Source organism: Natator depressus, chromosome 16 (genome assembly GCF_965152275.1).
Source record: "Natator depressus isolate rNatDep1 chromosome 16, rNatDep2.hap1, whole genome shotgun sequence".
NCBI classification, from domain to species: Eukaryota; Metazoa; Chordata; order Testudines; family Cheloniidae; genus Natator; species Natator depressus.
Window position 1 is genome coordinate 17,360,083 of NC_134249.1, and position 21,980 is coordinate 17,382,062.

A 21,980-nucleotide genomic window follows, 5' to 3' on the forward strand; every position below is an offset into this window, starting at 1 on the left:
GTGGAAGCAGATGGATTTTTGACTGCATAGTGGGGAGGGAGATGACGAGTCAGTCCTGTGTCTGCCACATGATGGGACATAGCCTCTCGTTTCCAGAGCTCAGAGGGTTGGGGAGGGGCTAGCCTGGTGGAGCCAACAGCTGGGAAGCAGAATGGTGTATCCAGAGGGGCAGGAGATAGTTCTGAGCCATTGTGGGAGGCGGGGAAAAGGTGCAGCTTGCGGTTTTGTGACTCTCTAGAGCCGTTTGTTTTGGGTCACTGTACTCCCTTGAGTTCATCACTCCCACCCCTGCAGCCCCCATAACTTAAACCCATCATTTCCCTCCCCCCCCCATGGCAGATTCATCTTAAAAACTCAACCACCTGTTTTCTCAGCTATAGGGCAGCCTGTGCCCTGTATTAGGGGTCTGTGAGCCTCCCCTCCCCCCCCGCCATCTAGACTGGCAAAAGTAGAGACCTACAGATGGAATATAGACGGGATTTACTGCCACATTAGATTTGTTTTTCATACTCCCTCTCCCCCACCCCAGCCTCTCCTAAGCTTTGACAAGATCCAGAGAGAGAGAGAGAGAGAGAGAGAGAGAGAGAGAGTGTGTGTGTGTCAAGGTGTCAGACCTGCAGTGTTTGGGTTTGGTATTAGGTCACAGGGGTGGGCCTGTCCTAGCTGGCCCCGGTGACTCAGACTCTCCCCTCCCCGTGCGCACACACACACATGCTCTCACACACACACACATGCTCACACACACACACACACACTATTCCATCTAGGTGAGACAGCAGCAGATGTCAGAGAGGAATCCCCTGTCAAGAGCGGGGAGCATTCCTGAGCTGGGTATAAACACCATTCCAGAGGCCTGCATCATTCCTGACTAATCCCGCCCAGCCAAGGGGAGTAACACCAGTGCGAGCTCCCTGGCCCCCCACTGCCTCCCCCCCACTGCTGCAATAGACCAGTGTGCCAGCTGGCTCCACTCTGACCAGCTTGCTTCATCAGATGGCTGCACTGCATATGAGTACACCAGCCCTGCCCAACCTTAGCAGCACCCTCTGCAGTGTGCTAGGCTGGTGGGGCTCACTGTCATTTCTGCCCCGGATTGACCTCCGGGCCTCCTGCCTCACCATCTTTCCAGCGGAGGACTTCTGGAGATGCTGTAAAGTCTGCCACCGGCATTCCTTTTATCAACCAGAAGGGGTGCTACTGAGCAACAAAAGGCACATCCCACCACCACAGCTCGGCTGTCTCCCCAGCACTCCAAGCCCTTCCCAGTAAATCCCAGCAAAGGAATCCTGTTTGGATTCTTCCCCATCCAAAAATGGCATTTCCATGCATCCAGAAGGAGCAAAGGGTGGGTAATAGCAGCAAGAGGCTGCTTCCCACCATATGCAGCCCCCTTGCCCCTCTAGCCAGCCTATCTCCCCCTCTCGGCGTCTCGTTAACGCTCCCCTGAAGGCATCGTTCCTGGGGAATGGCGGGAGGGGAGGTTTGAGAAATAAGAGGCATTTCTCAGGCACACATGAGAGTCTAGGCACCGGGGGAGCACACGGACAGCTCCATCAGAACCACTTTGATCTGTTTCCCCATTGTGCTCTCACAGGGGACAGGTCACCCCATTAGGGCCTGATGAGGCAGAGAAGCTGAGCGGCTATGGAGCAGGTGATTACCCCCTAGGGAGGGCAAAGCTTGATGCATTTGAAACTCCCAAGAGCCAGGAAAGGACCTTTCTCTGGGGCAGATGGAGAGAAGAGGGGCCCATTTCAAAACCAGGCACCCATGTGACACAGGCGTGCTCAAGAACCAAGGCCACTGTGAGTAGAAGCTATGCAGTTGAACGTGCAAAACAGACAGCTACACGTGCAGTGCCCTGCTTGGGCCCAAGCGGGAGCAGAGAGGGGTAAAGCAACAGCTCTGAAGGCCCCACACAAGGCAGCCCCCCCCATCCCCAACACACCACCCAGCCAACCCCAAGCCTGCAGGAGCTGCAGGGCCCAGAAGCCAGTCTGGCTGCAGGTGAGGCTCTGGCTGCCTTGTCTGGAGAATCCACAGGTGCCCTGGGGCTGGCAGAAATGAGGACACAAGCAAGCTGAGGCCATCTCGACAGTTACCAATTATCATTCTTCTGCAAGGGCCTTAGAGACAGGATTCCTCGGATGTCCAGGGAACCTGCACGCCTGGGTGATGCAGTCAGAACCCCAGCAGGGCGGGGTGCTTCCCCGTGTGCGAGCACACATGTAAACAGGTGTCCACCAGAGAGTGCGTGTGTGCACACAAAGGAGAGCACTCTGTGCAGGAAGGGCTCCTCTCCTCACAGCAGAAGCACCCACAAACTCACAGGCATTAGGCATGGCCAGGCCTAGGATCCTCCTTCCCCTCCCAGTCAGCGCAGGATTATTCCCGTCAGCACAGAGCTGCCTTCTCCAGGGCTTACTGAGGAGGCTTCTACCACCTCCCTCTGGAGACCATTCCACAGCCCAGCCCATCACACCGGAGGACTGGACGTGTTTCCTGATACTAATACTCCTTTTCTTAATTTCATCTCATAACTCCTAGTTCTACCCCCTTGCTCCACCCTTCATAGCCCTACTCCTTCCTGGGTGCTTTACAGCCTCCAGTTATCAGCAGCCCATTCTCACCTCCCCACCCTCTTCGTTTGACAGGTGGGGAAACTGAGGCACACAGAGGCTAAGTGACTTGCCCAGGGACTACACAGCAAGTCTGTGGCAGAGCAGGAATTGAACCTGGGTCTCCCATGGCCCAGACTAGCATGCAAACCACTGGATCATCCTTCCTCTCCTGGGTGGATCAATAGAAGGGGCAATATGTATGCATAGAGACGTATATACCTCTGTATGTGGTAAGCACGTATGGAGCTCTTTTTCCTTGCCTTCTCATTTCTGAGCCCTTAGGACACACTCAGGTCACATTTTCAAACTTTTCTCCACAGCCACGTGAGCTAGACACTTTTTAAAAATGAAAGCCGAGATTCTCATAGAAACCTTGTCTCCAGGGGCTGGGGCTCAAAGCAAATATTGTGACATTTGACAGCACTACAACAATTTAAATAGACAAAAGCCAGGAGATCCTACAGGCAGGGAACTGCAGCACAAAGCGATGACGTGCTGTGCCTGGAGTCACACAGGAAGGCCGTCCTTCCTCTCAGTGATTGCTTTGCAGGTTTGGCCTTTTCTACAGATTTCCATTTGACAGGTGATCCATTCTTTTACCATCTCTGCTTCGGGCGGTGGGTGGGTGGATGGAAAGTGTGTGTCATAGAGACAGATTCTTTGAGCGGGTCCATTTTCTACTGAGAATTTCCTTTGTGATGCGCACAAAAATTTAGTCCCTCAACATCTCCCCACCCCTTACCATGACAAAGAGCTGCCCAATATTGCTGGAGCCAATCCCTCAGCAGCGTGGGAAGCTGATCCTTTCTGCAGACCTTTCCCTTTTCCGAGTTGGCTCAGCCGCACCCAGGGACCAGAGAGAGAAAGTCACTTTAGTTTGCATCTCTTCCTTTCCCCTCGCAGTCTGGCTTTCGTCCTGCACTCTCGCTCGGAGGGAGAGGAGGCAGGGGAAGGGCATAGTGGGGCAGGAGGGCTGTCTGCTTTGGTGGACACAATCCAGGTGTTGCAAAGGTCCTGCCCTGACCTCCTTGAGGGCTGGTGTCAAATATCAGTTCTCCCAGCCTGGCCCCGCCTCTGGAGCACAGTAGTTCAGCCTACCACAGAGAAGACTGGATCCCTGCCAGGTTCCCAACAAGAGCCAGTTCTGCAGCCACTCACAGATTTGGGACGGAGCTGGTTTGCGTCAAATAGCTCTGTTCAGTAATTGCACTAGCAGGGGGCCCTCTGCAAAGCTACCACTCAGTCCAGGGAGGCTGGCTCCAGATGCTTTATAAACCAACAGAGAGAAGGGGAAGCCCTCCTGTAAGATGAGGCTGCTGCTCATTTACCAGGCCTGGCAGGAAGATTCCCCTGGCCCAAAGAAAACAGGTGCCTTGGCTCCCTGGACTTCAGCACCAAGTGAGGAAGCCACTGCAGTGACCCTATGAAATGCATGGAAGCTTCTGCCCTTGGTGCATTCTGAGAACAACGACCCCATGTGGTTGGCACTTGTTGGGAGCAGGGGCTGATGCATTGCATTGTGGGACTGGGCTGGGAAGGCTGCCTCAGGCGGTCCCGTCCACACAGAGGCCAGCCTGAGCAAGAGCCATCATCCTAGGCATTGCAGCCAACTGGGACCACCCGCCAGGCAGAACCCCATTGGCAGCTGTTGTGGGTGGACACACACAAGCTCTTACCATCTGGGTTTAACACCAGCCCTCAGAGGGCTTGAGCAGCAGGGGAAAGGATGCAGGGACCTGGTTCAGACAGCTGCCTACCTGCCCATCTGCACAGGCTCCCCTGTGCCAGCTCTCTCTGCTCTGGGTCTTCCACTGCCATAACCTGAGTCAGGTAGGAGGCTTGGAGCCACCTAGTGGCAGACCATTGTAACTGACATTAAGCTCAGGCCTGGGGCTGAGCATTGATTTCTGTTGCTTAACGACAGGAAAGCTTTATAATCCTATTAACTAAACACACTTTCAAAGAGCATTGGAATGAGGATGGAGCAAAGGGGGGTTATGTAAATAGCAGAGTGTTACAAAGCCCCGGAACACGGCCTGTTGGCTTTATCCAAGGCCAGGTGAATTCCCAAAAGCAGAGAAACGGTGGGTGTAGCTGCAGGTGCAACTGTCTCTTGTAACCCTTCCCCCCTCCCACAAAGATACTGGGTTCTCCTGGGGAGCACATGCTTAGGCCTTCAAATCACTAACCCTGATGGGGGAGGCAGCTGTTAGTCCCCGACCGGGCCAGTGGAATTTATGCTCCCAAGGATTCCAATACAGTTGGTTAAAACATTGTGCAACTAGGTGATAATATGTGTCACATTATTATGAAAACGGCCATTTTTCCATGAGATTTAAAGTGCACAGCACCACCTAATACAGAGTAAAATCTCTAACATCCCATGCATTTAAGCTCTCAATAGCGCTGTCCAGTTTTGCATCGTCTTATACCCTGCCACAGAGATTCTGTAAACACTTGCACCTGAGTTTATTCACAGATTCATAGAGCCCCTGCTGCAATCCTCAGAGCGCTCTCTGAGTTACAAACTGCAAGAGCCTGAACCCAGTCAGTAAGAACCCTTTGCACAAGGGCTAGTCACATATGTAAAAGCGTGTAGGAATGGGTCCATACCCAGTGGAACACAGCGGAATTCCTTCACTTCATGCCCTACTAAAATGCAGCCACTTTTCGGAGGCGATAGGAAAGCTGGTCAAAGAGTTTCCCTATGCTGATTTGACAACGGCTAAATGTTTTGCAGGAACATGGAGATTCCCACAGAAAATCTCAAAAAGGCTGAAAAGATTCATCATGATAAAGGACAAAACATTTTGTGACTTTTATTTATCAGTGGAAAGGAAGTATTTTTAGATATTTCATTTTTCAAAAAATTCTGAGATTTCAGGACAAAACCAAATTTCGGAATTTCCTGCAGGACTCAATTCTGTTTTGCAGCCAGCTCTAAGCAGGCACGAGGCAGAGGAGATACAAAGCCACTGCAGTCCCACCAGCAGCTCTACACAGGAGCTTGAGGGACAAGGAGCGAAGGAAAATCCTGTATCCTAGTGAGCCAACAAGGAAACGTTGCTAGGCAACACAGGATGACTGGGATTTGGCCAAGCCACTGGGGCTCGGGCCCAACTCTTCTGAAGAATGCCACTGGAGGAGTTTTAATAATGGCAGGCAATCCATATGTCAGGCTGGTGCCTAATACCAACAACAGCATTTCCCACATCAGAGCACACCCACAGACCCCCCCTTTAGTCATTCTCTTACGCTGGGCAACTGCCAGGCCTCATATTTTCCCATCTTGGATTACGAATATGGACGCTTAAGCTGTTCTCTTTGTGCACCGCAGTGTCACGAGAGGGATTGGCATTCCAATCACTCCCATTAACTCCCAAAGGGGCTAGTGCCCAATGGGCCAGTCCCACTGAAAGGGGCTCTTTCCCCCTATTTGAATCTGCTCTCAAGAACACTGGCTGCGTCCACATAACTCAGAGCACGTGGCCTTACTCACCAACAGCGGATGAAGACAGGGCGCCATGAACCCTTGGGATCCAGGCTCCGCACTCAGAGGGTGCGGCAGGTGAAGAGGCAGAGTACAAAGGTTCAAGCTGCTGCTGGGTTGGGGATCCTCCTCTGGGGTAGAAGAGCAGGAGGAAGACAAGTGGGAGGAATGGTCTGTCCAGTCAGATCTGGATCCCACTTAGCCTTTGGGATGAAGCATTCCTAGTGGTTAGAGCACAGGGCTGAGTCAGGACATGTGAGATCTGCTCCCTGCTCTGCCATTGGCTCACTGTGGGACTAGGGCGAGTTGCCGCATCACTCTGTGCCTCAGTTTCCCCGAGGGCAGAATGGGAATGGTGATACCGACAGACCTTGCGGGGCACTGCTGTCGTTTGTAAAGTGCTCCTAACGGAGAAGGGCAGAGTCTTATTATTAATCTGTCTCTTGTCACAAGAATCTGGCCTCCCTGAGGGGAGTGACCCAGTCTTGGCCCACATGGGGTAGAGTTATGACCATCCGGCCTGTGCTGAGACTCGGCTACAGAGCCACAGGAACTGGAGTACACCCATCACAACGCAGCACAGCTCACTCCAGCCTTGTTATTTCAGTGCCCCTGAGGACAGCGCGGCTGACAGGAACTCCCGCCCCATCGCCATGGAAATGTGGAAGCCTGCTGGGACTCTGAACCACTGCCAAGCAGAACAGGCCCCGCTGCTCCAGAGCGCTTGGCCGGGTAACAGACTCACGGCCTTTCCATCTCTTGTCGGCCCAAAGGGCCCAGTGCAGCACTCGGAGGCACCTCTGCTATGGGATTAGCGCTCGCCAAGCCACTGAAGCCACACGACAGCGTGGAGAAACAACTTCTCCCTTAGCAAGGGCCTTCCCGCTGCCCTAGGTTTCGTCTCACATTACGCCTCCTGGCAGACTTGCCTGCTCTGTCCTTCCCCATCTGTCCGCTCAGCACCTCAGTGCAGCTGGGCTAGGTCACCACATGGCTTGACCAGGGTACTTCAATCCTGCCCTGCAGCACCCCATCTCCTCCGGTCCTCGGACCCGCGCCCACCGCACACTCAGAGAAAGCCCTGCAATTCTGACCCACAAACCCGCGGAGCTCTTCTGGCCCGGGGATTCCTCATAGCCACGGTGGATAAAAATCAATGATTTTTAAAAAATAAATTTCAAAAAAATCAGATTTTTTTTATTTAAATCGGATTTTTTTGATAAAATGTTTTTTGAGGAAAAACCTATCTAAAGATAGTTTTAATTAAGATACATTATAGTTCAAAAATATCTCATCATGGAACAAGGATTATAAATTCTAATTCTATAGTGTGAGACAATATATTCATGTAATGTTTAAGAAAAGTTTTGTAAATGAGTTCCAATAGTTCATGGATTAGGGACCCAATCTTATGGGGTTCCAGGGGCTTCTGTATAGAAAGATTAACCTAAATAATCTATTTATCTAATGCTCAGTTTAGAAGATACCATCAGAGATGCTTAGTTTTACAGTTCTCAAACTGTGGATATGTGTCTCCAGAGATAACATGCTTGTTAACAGCAAAAATGTTTTTAAATAAATCAATAATATATAGAGGAAAGAAATAACAGACCTCAACCCTATTGTCCCTCTGCAAATTTGTGTACACAGAGTTAATCCCTTACCTCTCTCTAAAAGTGCAAAGTTTCAAAAAGTTCAATGAATAGAAGATTGTTAGGGGCGGAATAGATCTGGACAAGGAGAAGTCTGGAGATAAATGTGAGAAGGGAGGGACAGGCAGTAGAAACAAAAGTGAGCAGCATATTCCAGCAGTCTTGAGGTCTTTCTGAGTGTAGCCTTCATTGATTTGAGATCTACCATACCATTCTCTCACTAGAAGGGAAAACCTATAATGGCAGCAGGCCGTAAAAGAGACCCAGTTTGGGAATAAGAGCCATTCAAGAAATATATGTTTGCTGATGATGTTTTAAAGAAAGTCACACCAGTGAACTCGTGGAAATCACTTAAGTACTAGGATTCAAAGACTGTTGAAGCAATAATCTCACTTTTACCAGCAGTGGCTTCTTCTGCTGGTGTGGAAAGAATATTTTCTTCCTTTGGACTAATTCATTCCAAATTGAGAAATCGTTTGGGACCTGAAAAAGCAGGAAAGCTTGGTTTTCTTTTCCAGATTGTGAACAAACAGGAAAATGAAGGTGAAGACAACTGAGTTAGCTGCAGAAGCCATTATTTTAAGTTTCTCATGTTGACCTGGCTGACATAGTTAATTTAATTTTGTTTTGTTTTTTAAATATTTAATTTAACTATTTTAGTTAAAAACAATTTTAACAAAAACAAACCTGATTTTTAAAAACTTGAATGTTTAACTAAATTCAAAAATTCATATGCTTGTTTTGTTAAAATATTATATGTTTGCTGTTGAAGAAAAAAATCCAGAAAACATAACGTTGTTTTAGTTAAATAAAACAATTTAAATGTTTGTCTGGTGATGTTCTCCTCCTAATAAAGCATGGCAAGAAAATCCTCCAAATGTTAATGGAGCGTCGTCTCCATAGCTCCCATTGGCTGGGAACTGGTTGCCTGGTCGTGCCTCCACCTAGGAGCTGGAGGCACATGTTGTCACTTCCTGGGAGCCACCTGAGGTAAGCGCCACCCACAGCCCGTACTACTCACCCCCTCCTGCACCCCAACCCCTTGCCCCAGCACTGAGCCCCCTCCAATTCAACATTCAATCCATGTTGAATTGGAGCTAGTTCACCGCCCAATGACTTCATAAATATCTGCTTCAATTACCTTTGGTAAATGAAATAACCAAACAATCATTCATTTTCCGATATAGCTGTAAAACTAATCTGAAAAGTTTTCAAAATAAATCACTTTAAAAATGTTTAGTGTGTACCTTCTAAAAATGAAACCCTACATCTATCGCTGAGTTGTGAAGAATTATGTATTAATGTTATAACAACCAACAAGAATGCACTTTTATGTAGAAATCCATGATTAAATCGAGTCTTCCTGACTAGTGATTTAAATCATGATTTAAATCAAATCCACCCTGCCCATAGCTCTGCCAACGCACCACTGTCCCAACTGGAAGCCTTCCCGTCCCCTGGTATTCCAGCCCAGGGCTCCTCACGCACAACTCTGCCAATGTTCCTTAACCCGAACCTGGTGCACCCTCTGCTATTCTTGTCTAATGAGCCCCGCCAAGGGACCTCAGTCCTGACTCTCAGCCTCTGCTGCTGTTCCAGCTCTGGGACCCTCCATCCTGACCTTTTACACCCAGCTATTCCAGTCCTGGCCTTTGCCTGATCCCCAAGCGTCAAACCACCCTTTCCTGGAGGAACCAGACAGAGGCTGAGCCGTCGGCCAAAATCCTGTTCACTCAAAGCCATTCTCGGAGCCAGGTCTCCATAACCCACTGCGTCAGAGAGCATCCTCTGGATGGGCCATTTCCTTCTTTCTCAGGGAAGAAGCCAGAGTTTGCTGTGCCGGCCTTTCACTGACTTGCAATCATAGGTTCCTTCCCAAATTCCTGTCACAGTTATTTACACTAGTCAAGTCTCCAGCCAGCACTCCTCACTGCTGCACTGGGAGGCTGGAAACACAGGCCACACGGGCCTATGAGCACAGAACACGCTGCAGAGCAGCTGCTTTGCTCCTATGGCAGTAAACACACGGCGGGAAATCTGGCATCAGATGGCAGCAGTGAGGCCAGGAATGCACAACAGGACGGAACCTGGAGGCCTTCACAGGGGTCCAACACAATCCCCCCAGGCACAGCGAGACACCCCTGAACTCCCTACCCCTATGCATCCTCAGGTGCAAAGCTGATGGGCAGGCTGACCCATTCTCTTTCTGCAGGACGACTTGGCAAGTTCCAATGTGTCGGATGCAACCTTTACAGAGTTCATGTCCTGTCTCCAGAAGGGGCAGGGCATTTTTAGCTGAGGCAGGGCTGGGTGGGGAGGTGGGGAAGCTTTGGAGGAAGGGGAGAAAAGGAATATCAGGTTCTCACCATCCTGAGAAACCGGCGAGGGGCAGAGACAGAGATGGCTGTTATGGAACCACATATGTCAACACAAAGGGATAATAACAGCTAGCATGAGCCTTGGGGGAGGCTGTGCCCGGCTCACGGCGCCTTACCTCAAATCCCGACACAGAGTGTCCCCTGGACAGTTCCCTCCAGAAGTTTAAGCACCACTCACCCCCATTCCTCCTGTCTTCACCACCTCCTCACGCTCTTTGATGGGGAAGCTCAGGAAGGCTTGGAATCCAGGTTGGGAAGAGCAACCCAGAGCTCTACCACCAAGCCCCAGAACCTCTCTGAAGCTCCCGAGGCTCCAGCAGTGGGCTGGATGTCCCTCAGGTACAGGGTCCCACGTGGCCTCAGCTTCCAGTCATGGCTAGAAGCCAGGGTGAGGGGCAGGGGAGAGGGTTGGCTGATCGTGTCAGAACCTCAGACAATTTGGCTCTGTAATGGGCATGTGTTTAGGTTGGTTCCAATTTCACCCCTGGGTGCTTTCCCTCATCCTTCACCTTCTCTGTCTCACCGCCTCTCCCCTTAATTATCCCCCTGAAGACACTTCTCTCTAGGCAACATAATGAAGGTTGTTATCCTGCTTGGGACAGACAGTTCAACAGAGACAAGGCCCACCTCGCTGCCATCCCACACCCGCCCTCCATTGCAGACGTCTGCCAGCCCGGGGCTCAGAAAGAAAAGTCTGGCACAGAAACCCAACATCCCATCTCTGTCCAGCTCAGTCATGCTCCAAGGAGACAGCAACAGAGGAGGAGCCAGAGACCATAAATTTGTCAGGGCACTACAACAATCCCCTGAATGGATGAACTCCCGCTGTCTGCACCAGGCCTCCAGGGAGCAGGAGCTCTGTCTTGGAAGCCTGTGATCAATGACATGCAGTCACCAGGCAGCCCTTGACGTCAGCTTGTGTCTACAAACATTTTCTTTGACTGATGGCCAAAGTGCGCAAAGCAGGGACACAAAAGAAAGTGGAGAACAGAACATCCGATACAAAGGAGAAAGCCAGCTCGATGGACGTTAGACGACTGATTCTGGAGCCCTCCTGGGATGAATGCACAGTCATTCTCAGGCTGCTTTACGAGCTAACAGGGCCCAGAGAAGTCACTCAACCAGTGGCACAGATCCCTGGGGAACACCACACCTGCGATCCCACCACAGACCTGATGGGAATTCATCCAGTGATACTGACCGGGCCTGAGCCGGTCAGACATTCCCAGCCACGGCTAACCCAGCAACAATCAAATGTCAATAATAGAACAAAGGGCCCCAGCAAGGTCCAGGACGCTCTCCCTGCTGTTGCCATTAGGTCATTTGATAAGCAGTGATGGCGGGGAATGGCTCCATGCAGAGAGGATCTGGGCATGTGGTAAATTCAGTGCACTTAGCACATTAATGGCTGGCAGCTGGAATTTCTTATAGCAGCCTCTGCCGAAAGCCAAGAGCATGAAGTGCCCTCCTCATTGCTGGGGCCTCTTCACCCTGATCTCTTTAGCCACCTTGTAGGGCAGGTCAGTTTCCTTCCAGGCATCACAGAGCACTGGACTGGGAATCAACAGACCGGGATTCCAGTCCCAGCGTTGCCACTGACCTGCTGTGTGACCTTCAGCATGTCATGTGACCTCTCTGTGCCTCTACTTCCCTTCCTGACCTTCGTCTTGTCCATTTAGATTGAAGCTCTTTGAGGCAGGGACCGTCTCACTATGTGTACGTGCGGTGCCCAGCACAACGGACCATGCTCTCAGTTGGGGCCTTTGGACAATACTGAAATACAAATTAATAATCAACCATCAGCTGAGAGCCCTTATGTCCCATCTATGCTACAGTCACCCGAGTTAAGCCATGGGTCCCTAATATCAGCTTCCTCTCACACAAGCAAGAGCAGAGCACGTTCTATCATGGTTCAGCCAAAGGCACCCGCTGACGTGAATACCAGCAGCACAGGGGCTTAGATCTAGACAGCAGACAAAGGCAAAGGCGTTTCATGCAGCTCTGGCCCCAGTGAGGAGTACGTTCTGTATGGTAAGCTTTGTGTCAGGCTCCCATAAAAATGCACCACCTTGCCCCCAATCATCTGAACCTCAGAAGAAAGCAGTGGGATACTATGGTGATCAGGGCCTCAGTATCTGAGTACTTATACGGCCCTCGTCACCGTAGTAACGGAGGGCCGCATTCTGAGATTTGTGCCCTGGAAGGACCTCAGATGGGTGCAGGTGAACAGTGCATTTTAAATAAGAGATGGCTGGGACAGGGCACCACCTTGTGTAGCTCTCTCCTGTCACTGGATGTGTCCTATCAGCATTAGCAGCGGGATCTGCGCACACCCCCAGGGCAGAATAAATCCCGCACATGTGAGGGAGAACTCTCAACGCAAGGGCAGGCTGTTCCCTTGACAATATCCCAACCCCACTATCACTTGGGCCAGGGACGGGTTCTAACTCCAGGCCCCAGATGTGTAGGGACAGGAGCCACCACTCCTGGGTCTGTTCTCCGCTCCACCAAGCCTGCGTCTCAGCATCCCCCTCTGTAAGATTGGGATAACAATATAGTCCAACCTCATAGGGATGCAAGACATAAATGCTCGTGAAGCACTGGGAGATGCATGGAGGGAAGGGAGCAGAGAAGGGCAAAGGATTATTCTGATGGGTTGAAGTGTCCTTGAGGAAAAGAGGTGATCCCTGTGTGCTGCTCCTTACATGCTGGTTTTCAGACAGTTCTCTTCTATATTCCAGCCACAGCAGCAGGGCCCCCATGGGTCCCCAGTTTCATGTGCCAAATGAAGGCTTGGTTTGGCTTTTCCTAATAAAATGGAAGATCGGTCTCAGGGGTGGCAGAGATGCATGTGGTGCTCACTCATGGAACAGCAGAGTCTCTGCATCACAGCACCCATTACTGAGATCCTGGGAGACAGGATTCAAGTGGAAATAATCCCAACAAAATGCGGAAGAGAGCTTTGGTTATTGAGATAACCACGCTGGGTACATTCCAACTCCAGTCAGTCTGCTCTGCCTTCCTAAACTCTCTGAAATGTAATCCTTGGGTTCTGGGATGTTCACCCAGTTGTGCCAGCTGATCTCCAGCATGGGTGAGTTTGGTACATTCCACATACCTAAGCCCTCCTTGCAGTTTTATGGCATAGAGGATACTTCTTCACTTCCTGTCCTAAACTGGGGTAGTGTGATAGTTAAAAAGTTGCCAGGCCCCATCCCAGAAGTTGCTGCGTTTCAGGGCTGGGTGAAGTAACGTCTGTGCATAGTTTATTAAGCACTCTGTGGTCATTCGGTCAGAAAGGTACTTTGGGCCTGATCCAAAACCCATCAAAGTCAATGGAAAGATTCTCACCAAAGTGAGTGGGCTTTGGATCAAGACCTCTATAAATAGTACTTAGAGGCTATATGGTGCTTTTAATTAGGAGATCTCACAGCCCTTTACAAAGGAAGGTCAGTATCATTATCTCTGTTTTACAGATGGGGAAACCGAGGCACAGAAACGTTACCATGACCTCCCTGAGGTCACGCAGTAGGTCAGTGGCAGGACTGAGAATGGAACCCAGATCTCCTAGCTAAGTGTGCATGGGATAGCCACTGCCTTGCTTAATAAATGCAACTTTGTATTAACGATCACCATCATCAACATCAATGGCAAAGCAAACCTTGTCTTCAGGCACCAAGGCCTTTGAGAGGCAAAGATCATTCTCCCCAACCTTCCGCCAGCCCCTCCTCCCCGCGGGGAAGTCCAGGTCCCTGTGCAGACTGAGGCTACCCAAGCGTGATGAGGAGAGCCACAGGGAGTCGCCAAGCTCACGCCCTGCAGGTGGGTCACATTTCCCAGTGGACTCATGAGAGGTGACCAGCTGATATTCCATAGAGAAAGCAACAGCGCCACCTGCTGGACAGTCAAGCTCTCCAGATGCAGCAGGTCAGAGACTTCCTGGTTCATGCCCAGGCATGGGGCACAGCTCAGGTTGTTACCTAGTGCCTGTTGGATGGATCTGAGTCTCCCATACCAATTGTGGGGGTGTTGCACTGCCCAGCCGCCCCAGCCCCCATGGTGGTTCCATTCCTGTTCCAAGAAAATACACCCGGATCAGAGCAGCCGCCTGTAACAGTAACGTCAAAGGGTTGCATGACAGCGACAACAGGGCTCAACCCCCAGAGACAAACCCCAGCCTCTGGGCACATCTGGGTCAGGGGCCAAACCTCACAGGGCTCAGGCCAAGCCCTAGTGATCACTTCCAACGTTCAAACAATCAATCAGGAGAGGAGAGAACTGTAGTGGGAACTGTAACGCTGCACACAGAGGAGCTCTCTCTGCCCTCCAGCACACCCACACGACATCGATGCAGGGAGAGGAGCGCCCCCTACTGAGCCACCGACACCACTGCCACCCATCTAGAGCCCTCCCAAGCACCGACCTCTCCCACCCTGCCCATGGCTTGAGGTGGGGGCTTGCTGCAGCCCTTTGGGAGTCCCAGCTCTGCGTCCCCAACGGTGCGAGCTGTCTTCTGTGGCACCAGCTCCCCAGAGGGTCGGGGATCTGGGAAGGGACCAGAAATTCCCCCTCTCCTCCTTCTTCTAACCTTTTACTGGTGTTGATTTTTCAAGAATGATTCAACAAATGTCACCCTCAAGCTTGATTACCCTGAGGAGGGAGGGAGGGGGCTGGGGAGGCATCACACTGAGCCGTCAGTTCCCTCCCTGCTCCATTTATTCGCTGCGCGGGCTGGCACTAGGGAGGTGGGCGCACACACTGGCTGATGCCCAGATGGCTGCAAGTCATGGGGAGCCTCACGAAGCAGTGTGACCTCTTACCTGTGCGCCCCTAGCACTGCGGGGAATAACAGCGGCTCCCAGCCATGGCAGGACCCCCATAGCAGCTGTATTTGTCTATAGAGAGCCGCCAGCCAGGAAGTCCAGGTAGCATTCGGGCAATGCCCTTCCACCTCCACCATCCTGGCTCAGATCCCAGCCCATCCCACCTCCTTCCTGGGCATGTCCATCCGTCACAGGGCCCGAGGGAAACCCTGGCCAGAGACAAGCAGCACAAACCGCTGCTTGAGGCCCACGTGGGCCTGGGAGCTGGTGAGGCGCTCAGCTCCCATCGAAGGGACTGGGGACTGAGCACTGACTGGCCGGGTCTCCCCGTCCAGCAGTGGGATGTGAGGGTGTGGGGCAACCTGCGGCTTGATCCTGTCCTTCACTCAGCACAGTGAGCAGCAGGAAAGGGGGCAGAATGGGTCAGGGACACTGTGCTAAATCCCATCCAGCGACACCTTCATATAAAGGCACTTGCAGCCAGCCCAGTGTGGAGAAAGAAGCAAACACCGTCTGGGACAGTCTCTGTCAAAACGGGCAAACAATCCCTTTTCCCCATCAACATCTTGCAGGTGAACCCTACCTCCCAACCCCGCCTCCTGCCTTCCTGACAAAGGGGAGCTGAGTGCACTCAGCACCAACCGAAGCTGATCGATGAGGACATAAGCTGCTCTTTTTGGAAGAGATTAAAACCAAAGTCCTCGGACTCCTTGTCATTTCTGTGCAAGTGTCAGCGTGTCACCCTGCAGTCCTGGGCCATTCCAGTGGGGAGAAGGGGGTGGGTGGGGGAACAGACATTCAGCTTCTCTAAATTGCCCCTGCACTTTCTGAATATGCTAGTTATCTGCCCCCGCCACCCCCCCCCCCCTCTGGCTGGACTCCTCTCCTCCTACTGCCCTAGGCTGGTGTGTGTACGAGGCTGGCTAGCGACTCCTGTTCCATGAGTGAGTTTGAGGCAATGGCAGGTGAAATGATTCCTCGGCTATCACAATGTAGACAGCAGGTTGGCATCCTCAGGAACGATCATTGCTATAGCAATGTATTGGAAACCTAGCTCGAGTCTGTGGGCAAGGCAGCTTTCTCCAGGATTCCTACGCAGGGCCGGGAACGCTGCTTCCCACCAGCCTCCCCGGCCCCTAGCGGCCCCACAGCCCAGCACAAGGAGTGCAGCAGAAATACTTGGAGTGACAGAAAGAAACACAAACCCAAAGACACTGGGAAAACTGGTCTTGGAAAACCCCAAACGGGCTCTCAGAGCAAACTGGGCCCTAGGGGGGAACCCGCACTGGGCTACAGCGTGAGGATAACCATTGCCACAGGTCTGCCTTGGTGCTATCTGCACAGCTTGCCTTTCTCCCCCTGACCTGCCAGCACCTGGTGTCTAAAGGGGCTCCCCTGGCCCCTAATTTGCACCCACATTTGGAAATAGGGGTCCCAAATACACCAGCTGAACCAGTCTGTGAAAGACTCAGGATGTCCCCACCAGACATCATGGCAGCTGGACTCCTTTGTGTACCCTCTGTCAGCTTTCCTTGGTACCAAAGTCCAAGCCCCCACAGACCAGCTGAGAGCCAGGAGGAGCTCTGGATGAAGAGTCATTCCAGGCCAGGCTCCGCTCTCTGCTAAAGTTCAGGCCAACACTCAAGAAAAGGCACTGACCAGAGTTTGGTTCCAGCCTCGCTCACTACGCCTTGGAGATCAGTGTGTTATCAGAGGCTCCTCCTGTTTTGAATCTGCCAATGCAACAATCACTCCCTTCTCCCCAAAGGCCCATGTAATTCCTCCAACAAAGGGAGAGGAAGGAATCTCCCTTCAGCGGACATTTTGCCTCCTGCTCTAGGAGTTGGATTTAGTCTGGAAGTCACTTGCTGGACTGGTCCGTGTGCAGGTTTGGGATTTAGAGGGGGAGCATCAATCTAAAATTCACACGGCAGGCCCTCCTCTGGTGCCTGCTACAGGCAGAGCCCAGAGACCCCAGGCAGTGCTTCAAAGCTGACCAGATGGAGGGTAGCACCTGCAGGATGTGCTTCCACGCTTAGGGCCAGATTCTCTTCTCACGGGCACAGGTGTAAATCCAGGGGGAATTCCACTGAGGTCAGTGATGTTTCACCAGCCTAGGAGAGTGGAGGATCAGGTCCCCCAGTCTGAGGGGTTGGTGGGGAGCTCAGCATCTGGCCCCAGGCATACATCTGTCAGAACGTGCAAGTTCTTAGGGGTTAACTGATGGGGGAAAAGCGGGAGTGGGAGGAAGGGGCCAGTTGAGGATTCACGCCAATCCAGGGCCCACTCTCCAAATGTTTCCAACTTCAACCCACTCCCAGAAATAGCTCCAGAGGGTTTGAGGCCCTGCGATTTGGTTGCCTAGGCCCCATTTCACCTTGAGCCTGCCCCATCAAGGCGCTGGGACGGTGCAGAGAGTTTGGGGCATAAGGGACAGTGCAAGGGGGCCTGACACCTTCTAATGTCTCTTTGGCCTAGGCATTGCCTACGTGGGTCCAAGCCCTGCACATAGTGGAGCAGAGTCTCACCATTCGGGAGCATTTGCTGCCCACCAGTCTGTCACCCAGCTCAGCGATGACTGAAGCATCTCTTGCAGGGGCTCTCAAACTTCATTGCAGCACAACCCCCTTCTGACAACAAAAATTACTACCCGACCCCAGGAGGGGGACCAAAGCCTGAGCCCACCCGAGCTCCACCACCCCGGGTAGGTGGGGATAGGGGGCTGAGCCAAAGCCTGAGCCCAAACCCCACTGTCCCGGGCAGGGGAGCCAAAGCCCAAGCCCAATCACCACTGTCCCAGGGGTGGGGGGGGCCTGTAACCTGAGCCTTGCCATACAGGGCTGAAGCCCTCAGCCCCAGGTGGTGGGGCTCGGGCTTTGGCCCTGGACCCCAGCAAGTCTAACGCCAGCCCTGGCGACCCCCATTAAAACAGGGTCGCAACTCACCTTGGGGTCCCGACCCACAGTTTGAGAACCGCTGGTCTCTAGTTTAAAAGCACCTGGTCTCTTAGACTCTGGATCCCTCCCCTTTCCATGACCCACCTCCTTTGGCACATGCAGTGGCCTTCGGCCATTTTCACAGAGACCAAGAACTCAGACTGGGAAGCTCCCCTGTGGTTACTTCCCCTTACCGAGCATGCCTGCGTGGTCTGTTTCCCTATTACTGCCATCTGTCCCCTGTACCCACCCAAAGCATGCCAGGCCATGCCCCCCTTATTGCCACCGTGCCCCGTGCCCAACAGACATGTGGGGCTTTAACAAAAGGTTCAACAAAACCTGACGGGAAACCTCGGGAATGCTGTCATGTGGTGGCAGAAGCCGAGTGGCTGCCTGGTCGGGGTTGTACCCTGCACACGTATCTACAGGAAATATAATTAGCACACAGGGCCTTCTGTAAGTAAATGTGAGCCGCCTCATCTCACTCAGTGCATCAGACAAGACCGTTTGGGAGCAGCGAAGGTGGATCCACTGATCTATCCCACGGCTCCTAATTAACACAGGTGGCTTCTGCTGACCCTGAGCGTCCCAGTGCAGCAGCAGCCTGGGTAAGAGCTGGCACTTGAATCTCCCCAGCAGTGGGGGCTTGAGTGCCACCCGGGATGGTGCCAATCCAGGAGATCTAAGTATTTATCCCGCTGATCCCACTTCACCGGCATAGAGAGACCAGGGCAGCACCGCGGACACCCATCCTGCCAAGCTCACCTGTGTGTCGATCATCATCATCTCCCTCTCATCTCCTCGGTGGGGTCCTCACAGAGAAAGGTATCCGGAGGCCTCGATCCCACCAGCTCAGCTGCTTTCTCAGGGATTCAGATGGAGGGTGCTCTGGCTAGGAGGGGTGAGGGGAAGCTGGTCCTAGCCCCCACCCCAAGCCCTGCTGGGTCACCGGCTGCCTTCCATCTCCTGGCGCTGAAAGGAAGGAATCCCCCGGGTAAGATCCCTTTTCAGGGCTGAGAGGCTTAAGGCGTTGACAGGCTAGGAGAGGCAGGTGATGAGCCGGCATCCCCGACACAGGGCTGCCATGGTCACATTGCAAATCAAAACCACAGCTCGGAGCTCCACGCGGAATCAGCAGGATCCAGGGACCCGAAGGCCAGGAGGAGTCTCCAGAAGACACATTTCCTCGCGGGGGGGCTGGGTCAGTTTCCCATTGTCTGCACACAACCCCACGGAGCAGCAGCTTTGCCCCTTTAGGAAAGCTCCCAGTCCCTGCCTTCTCCTCCTCTTCCTCCTGCGAGGAAATCCAGCGTGTGGGACCCGAGAGCTCGTGCTCCGGTGCCGGGGGGGGAGCTAGCTAGCTTTCCAACAAACGCACGTTGCAGGCGGCAGATTGCAAAGCCAACACACGGCTTGGCTGCAACAATTTGCAAAGCGAGCGTGAGCGTGTGTGTGCAAAGGCGGTGGAAGGGGAGGGAATGAATCAGGCACCAGGCGTTTAAGGGGAGCTCCAGAATAAAGCCTTCTTCCCCGGGTCTCTGCGCTGGATCCCTTTCCAGGGCAGAGAAACTTCCTTGCAGCTAGGAGAACAGCAGCATTAACAACAAAAAATCGTTGCAAGCGAAGCAGCCAGGAACCCAATCGCCCAGGCGGGGCTGGAGCAGGCGATCGGATGATTCTCGAGATCCAGCCGGCGTGTGGCTCAGGGAAAGGCAGGGTTTCCCCCCCGCCCAGGTCAGCCTTTCCTTCTGGAGCTTTGATCCCACTTGGGGTAACCGAGGAGACAGGGGAGTTCCCAGGAGATTAGGGGAGGGATGGTGTCAGTGCTTCGAATTTAAGATCACCACCCCCTAATGCTCCTCAGCCCGTTGGAGTTGTAGGGTTTTGTCTTACAGACGCCCAGGCTTCGCCTGCCTGGAGCAAATGAGTTGGCAGTAAATTGTGCTAAGCACAATATTTGAATGAGCCCCTGGTCAAGCACTATGGCGCATAGACAAAGACAGCTGAGTTCAAAACCATGTTAGCTGGGCACCAGTGACCCCAGTTCAGTCATTCCCAGACCCACAATCACTTGGCTCACCGCTACACACAGACACAACAACCACACACAGTTACACTTAGAACCAGTCACTCATAAACACCAATCCCCCAGGCGGAGTCCATCACAGGTGCACAATCACACACATACACAGTCACTTGCAGACACCCAGATGTCACTCACGCTCAACGCATTTCTCCTCGCCCTGCACTCCCAGGCAGGTGTTTTGCACCCCAGCAGAAATCTGATGAGTTTATTATGGCACCGCAGTGTCCCTGGGCATCTCTTTCTGTCACAGCTCCAGCAGGGAGAGCGGAAAGGGGCTGCTCATTGCCAAAAGCCACCTGGCAAACTGCAAACAGAAGGGAGTGAGGGCGTAGCACCAGCCTGGCAGAGGGAGGGCACTGCCCTGGATTACCTGCTTGCTGGCTCTCCCCCTCAGCACCACCCTGTAAAATGGATCTACCTTCCGGGTCACGTGCCCAGCACAAAGTGCTCAAGCGGTGCGTGGGAGAAAGCAAAGCCCCTTGAGGTCTCTGTCTACTCACGCTGCCACACGCAGTACTGGGATCAGGCCACACAGAAGAATCTATTTTTGCCTCAGCGCCTCTGACCAGTTCCCTCCTCCGGGCTGCCCCAGGAGGCCCTGCTCCTCCCAGCGTGGGACTAACAGCCTGCAGCAGATGCCTGCTGTTCCATTAGCTCCATCTGGGGCTCAGCTGAGTCATAGAGATCCACAAAGGCCGGCTCAAATTGGGGCTGATGTCAGTCAGAGAGAGGTAGGGCCTGCAACTGGCTGGGCGTGATGGTGTGTTGTCTGTAGGGACACATGTCAGGGGCCTCTTCAAAGCATGGGCCAGACCCATGGACCGGCCCTGAATCAAACAGGTTGGTGAGGGAGGTCAGCCCAGTGTTGTCAGACCTCAGGACAGGGGCTGGGTTTGATCTGAGCTGGTTTCCCTGTCTGGGCTGGAGCAACGCGCAGTGACTGATGAGCCCACACTGCCCCTCGGTTGCCTGCAGGGGACCTGCTGTGTTCAGTAGAGGCTGGTCCCTGTCTCTTCCCAGATATGCCACTCCTCCCTCGGGTGACTAACCCCTGCTCTCTCCCCTGCTCTGCTCTCACACACACCAGGCCGCTGGCACAGGCAAACCAGATTAGGTTCTCAGCAGCAGACAGAAAACCTAGTTAACACGAAGGGGGACGTGGGTTACACAACAGCCAGGGGGATATTTTGGAGAGGCCCCTAGGGATGGGGGATATCCAGTGGAGCGGGATGGGCCCTCTGGAAACCCTTATTGCACCTTTTCCCAGAGTCTCCCCATCCAGTCAATGAGTTGGCTCCCTCTGGAGCTGGCCAGCAGGGGCTGGCTCAGCACTTCACCTCCACGGACCAAGTGTGGGGCCCCGTAGGAGGTACGACTCCAAGGGCTCCCTCTGATTCCTCCGCTACCTGTGGCCAGACCCACCCCCATCCCCTAGATGCACCATCCCCATCTGAGCACAGAGACCACTGCCTCCTTCACCACACCCCCGGCTCATGCCAACCCAGAGAGCTCAGTGCCAAACCAGCCACCAGAAGTGGGGTCCCCTCCCCTGCACCAGGCCCAGCCAGGAGGAGGGAGACCTTTTGCAATGATTCCTGCCTGGAGAGAGCTATTTTGTAAGGCTATCAGTGGGGGCAGGGGAATGGGAGGGAGCAGAGCTGGGGGACTAAAGCCAGCCACATCCCAGCAGGACCCATCTAATTAGCCAAGCCGAGCCCCATCCTCTAGCGCCGTGTGGTATCGTGACTGTGGGGCTGCTGCGCAAACGACATCCACCCCCAGCCGTTTCATCTCTGTTCAAACTGACACCTGAAATGGAAGCGCTGAGGAAACTAAGGAGGAAAAAGCTGCTGGAAATCTCCACGCACGATCAATTTGCTGGAGTGCCGAGCTTTTGATACTGAAGAGGGCTGAGCAGAACGGGGTTTCCATGGAAACAGAGAGGCTGCTGTTTAAAGGAGACTGGTCGTTCATATTTATGAGGGCGGTGACAT

The 21,980-nt window shown here is 53.0% G+C and overlaps 1 protein-coding gene across 1 annotated transcript in view; it reads right to left on the minus strand.

The window, feature by feature from the left end:
- Positions 1–19,226, minus strand: part of RALGDS (ral guanine nucleotide dissociation stimulator) — a 98,337-nt gene extending 79,111 nt beyond the window's left edge. The window contains exon 1 of the mRNA XM_074973334.1: positions 18,666–19,226. Coding sequence (XP_074829435.1) covers positions 18,666–18,686 — 21 coding nt within the window. The 5' untranslated portion in view covers positions 18,687–19,226. The remainder of the gene's footprint in view (positions 1–18,665) is intronic.
- Between the last annotated feature and the right edge of the window lie 2,754 nt (positions 19,227–21,980).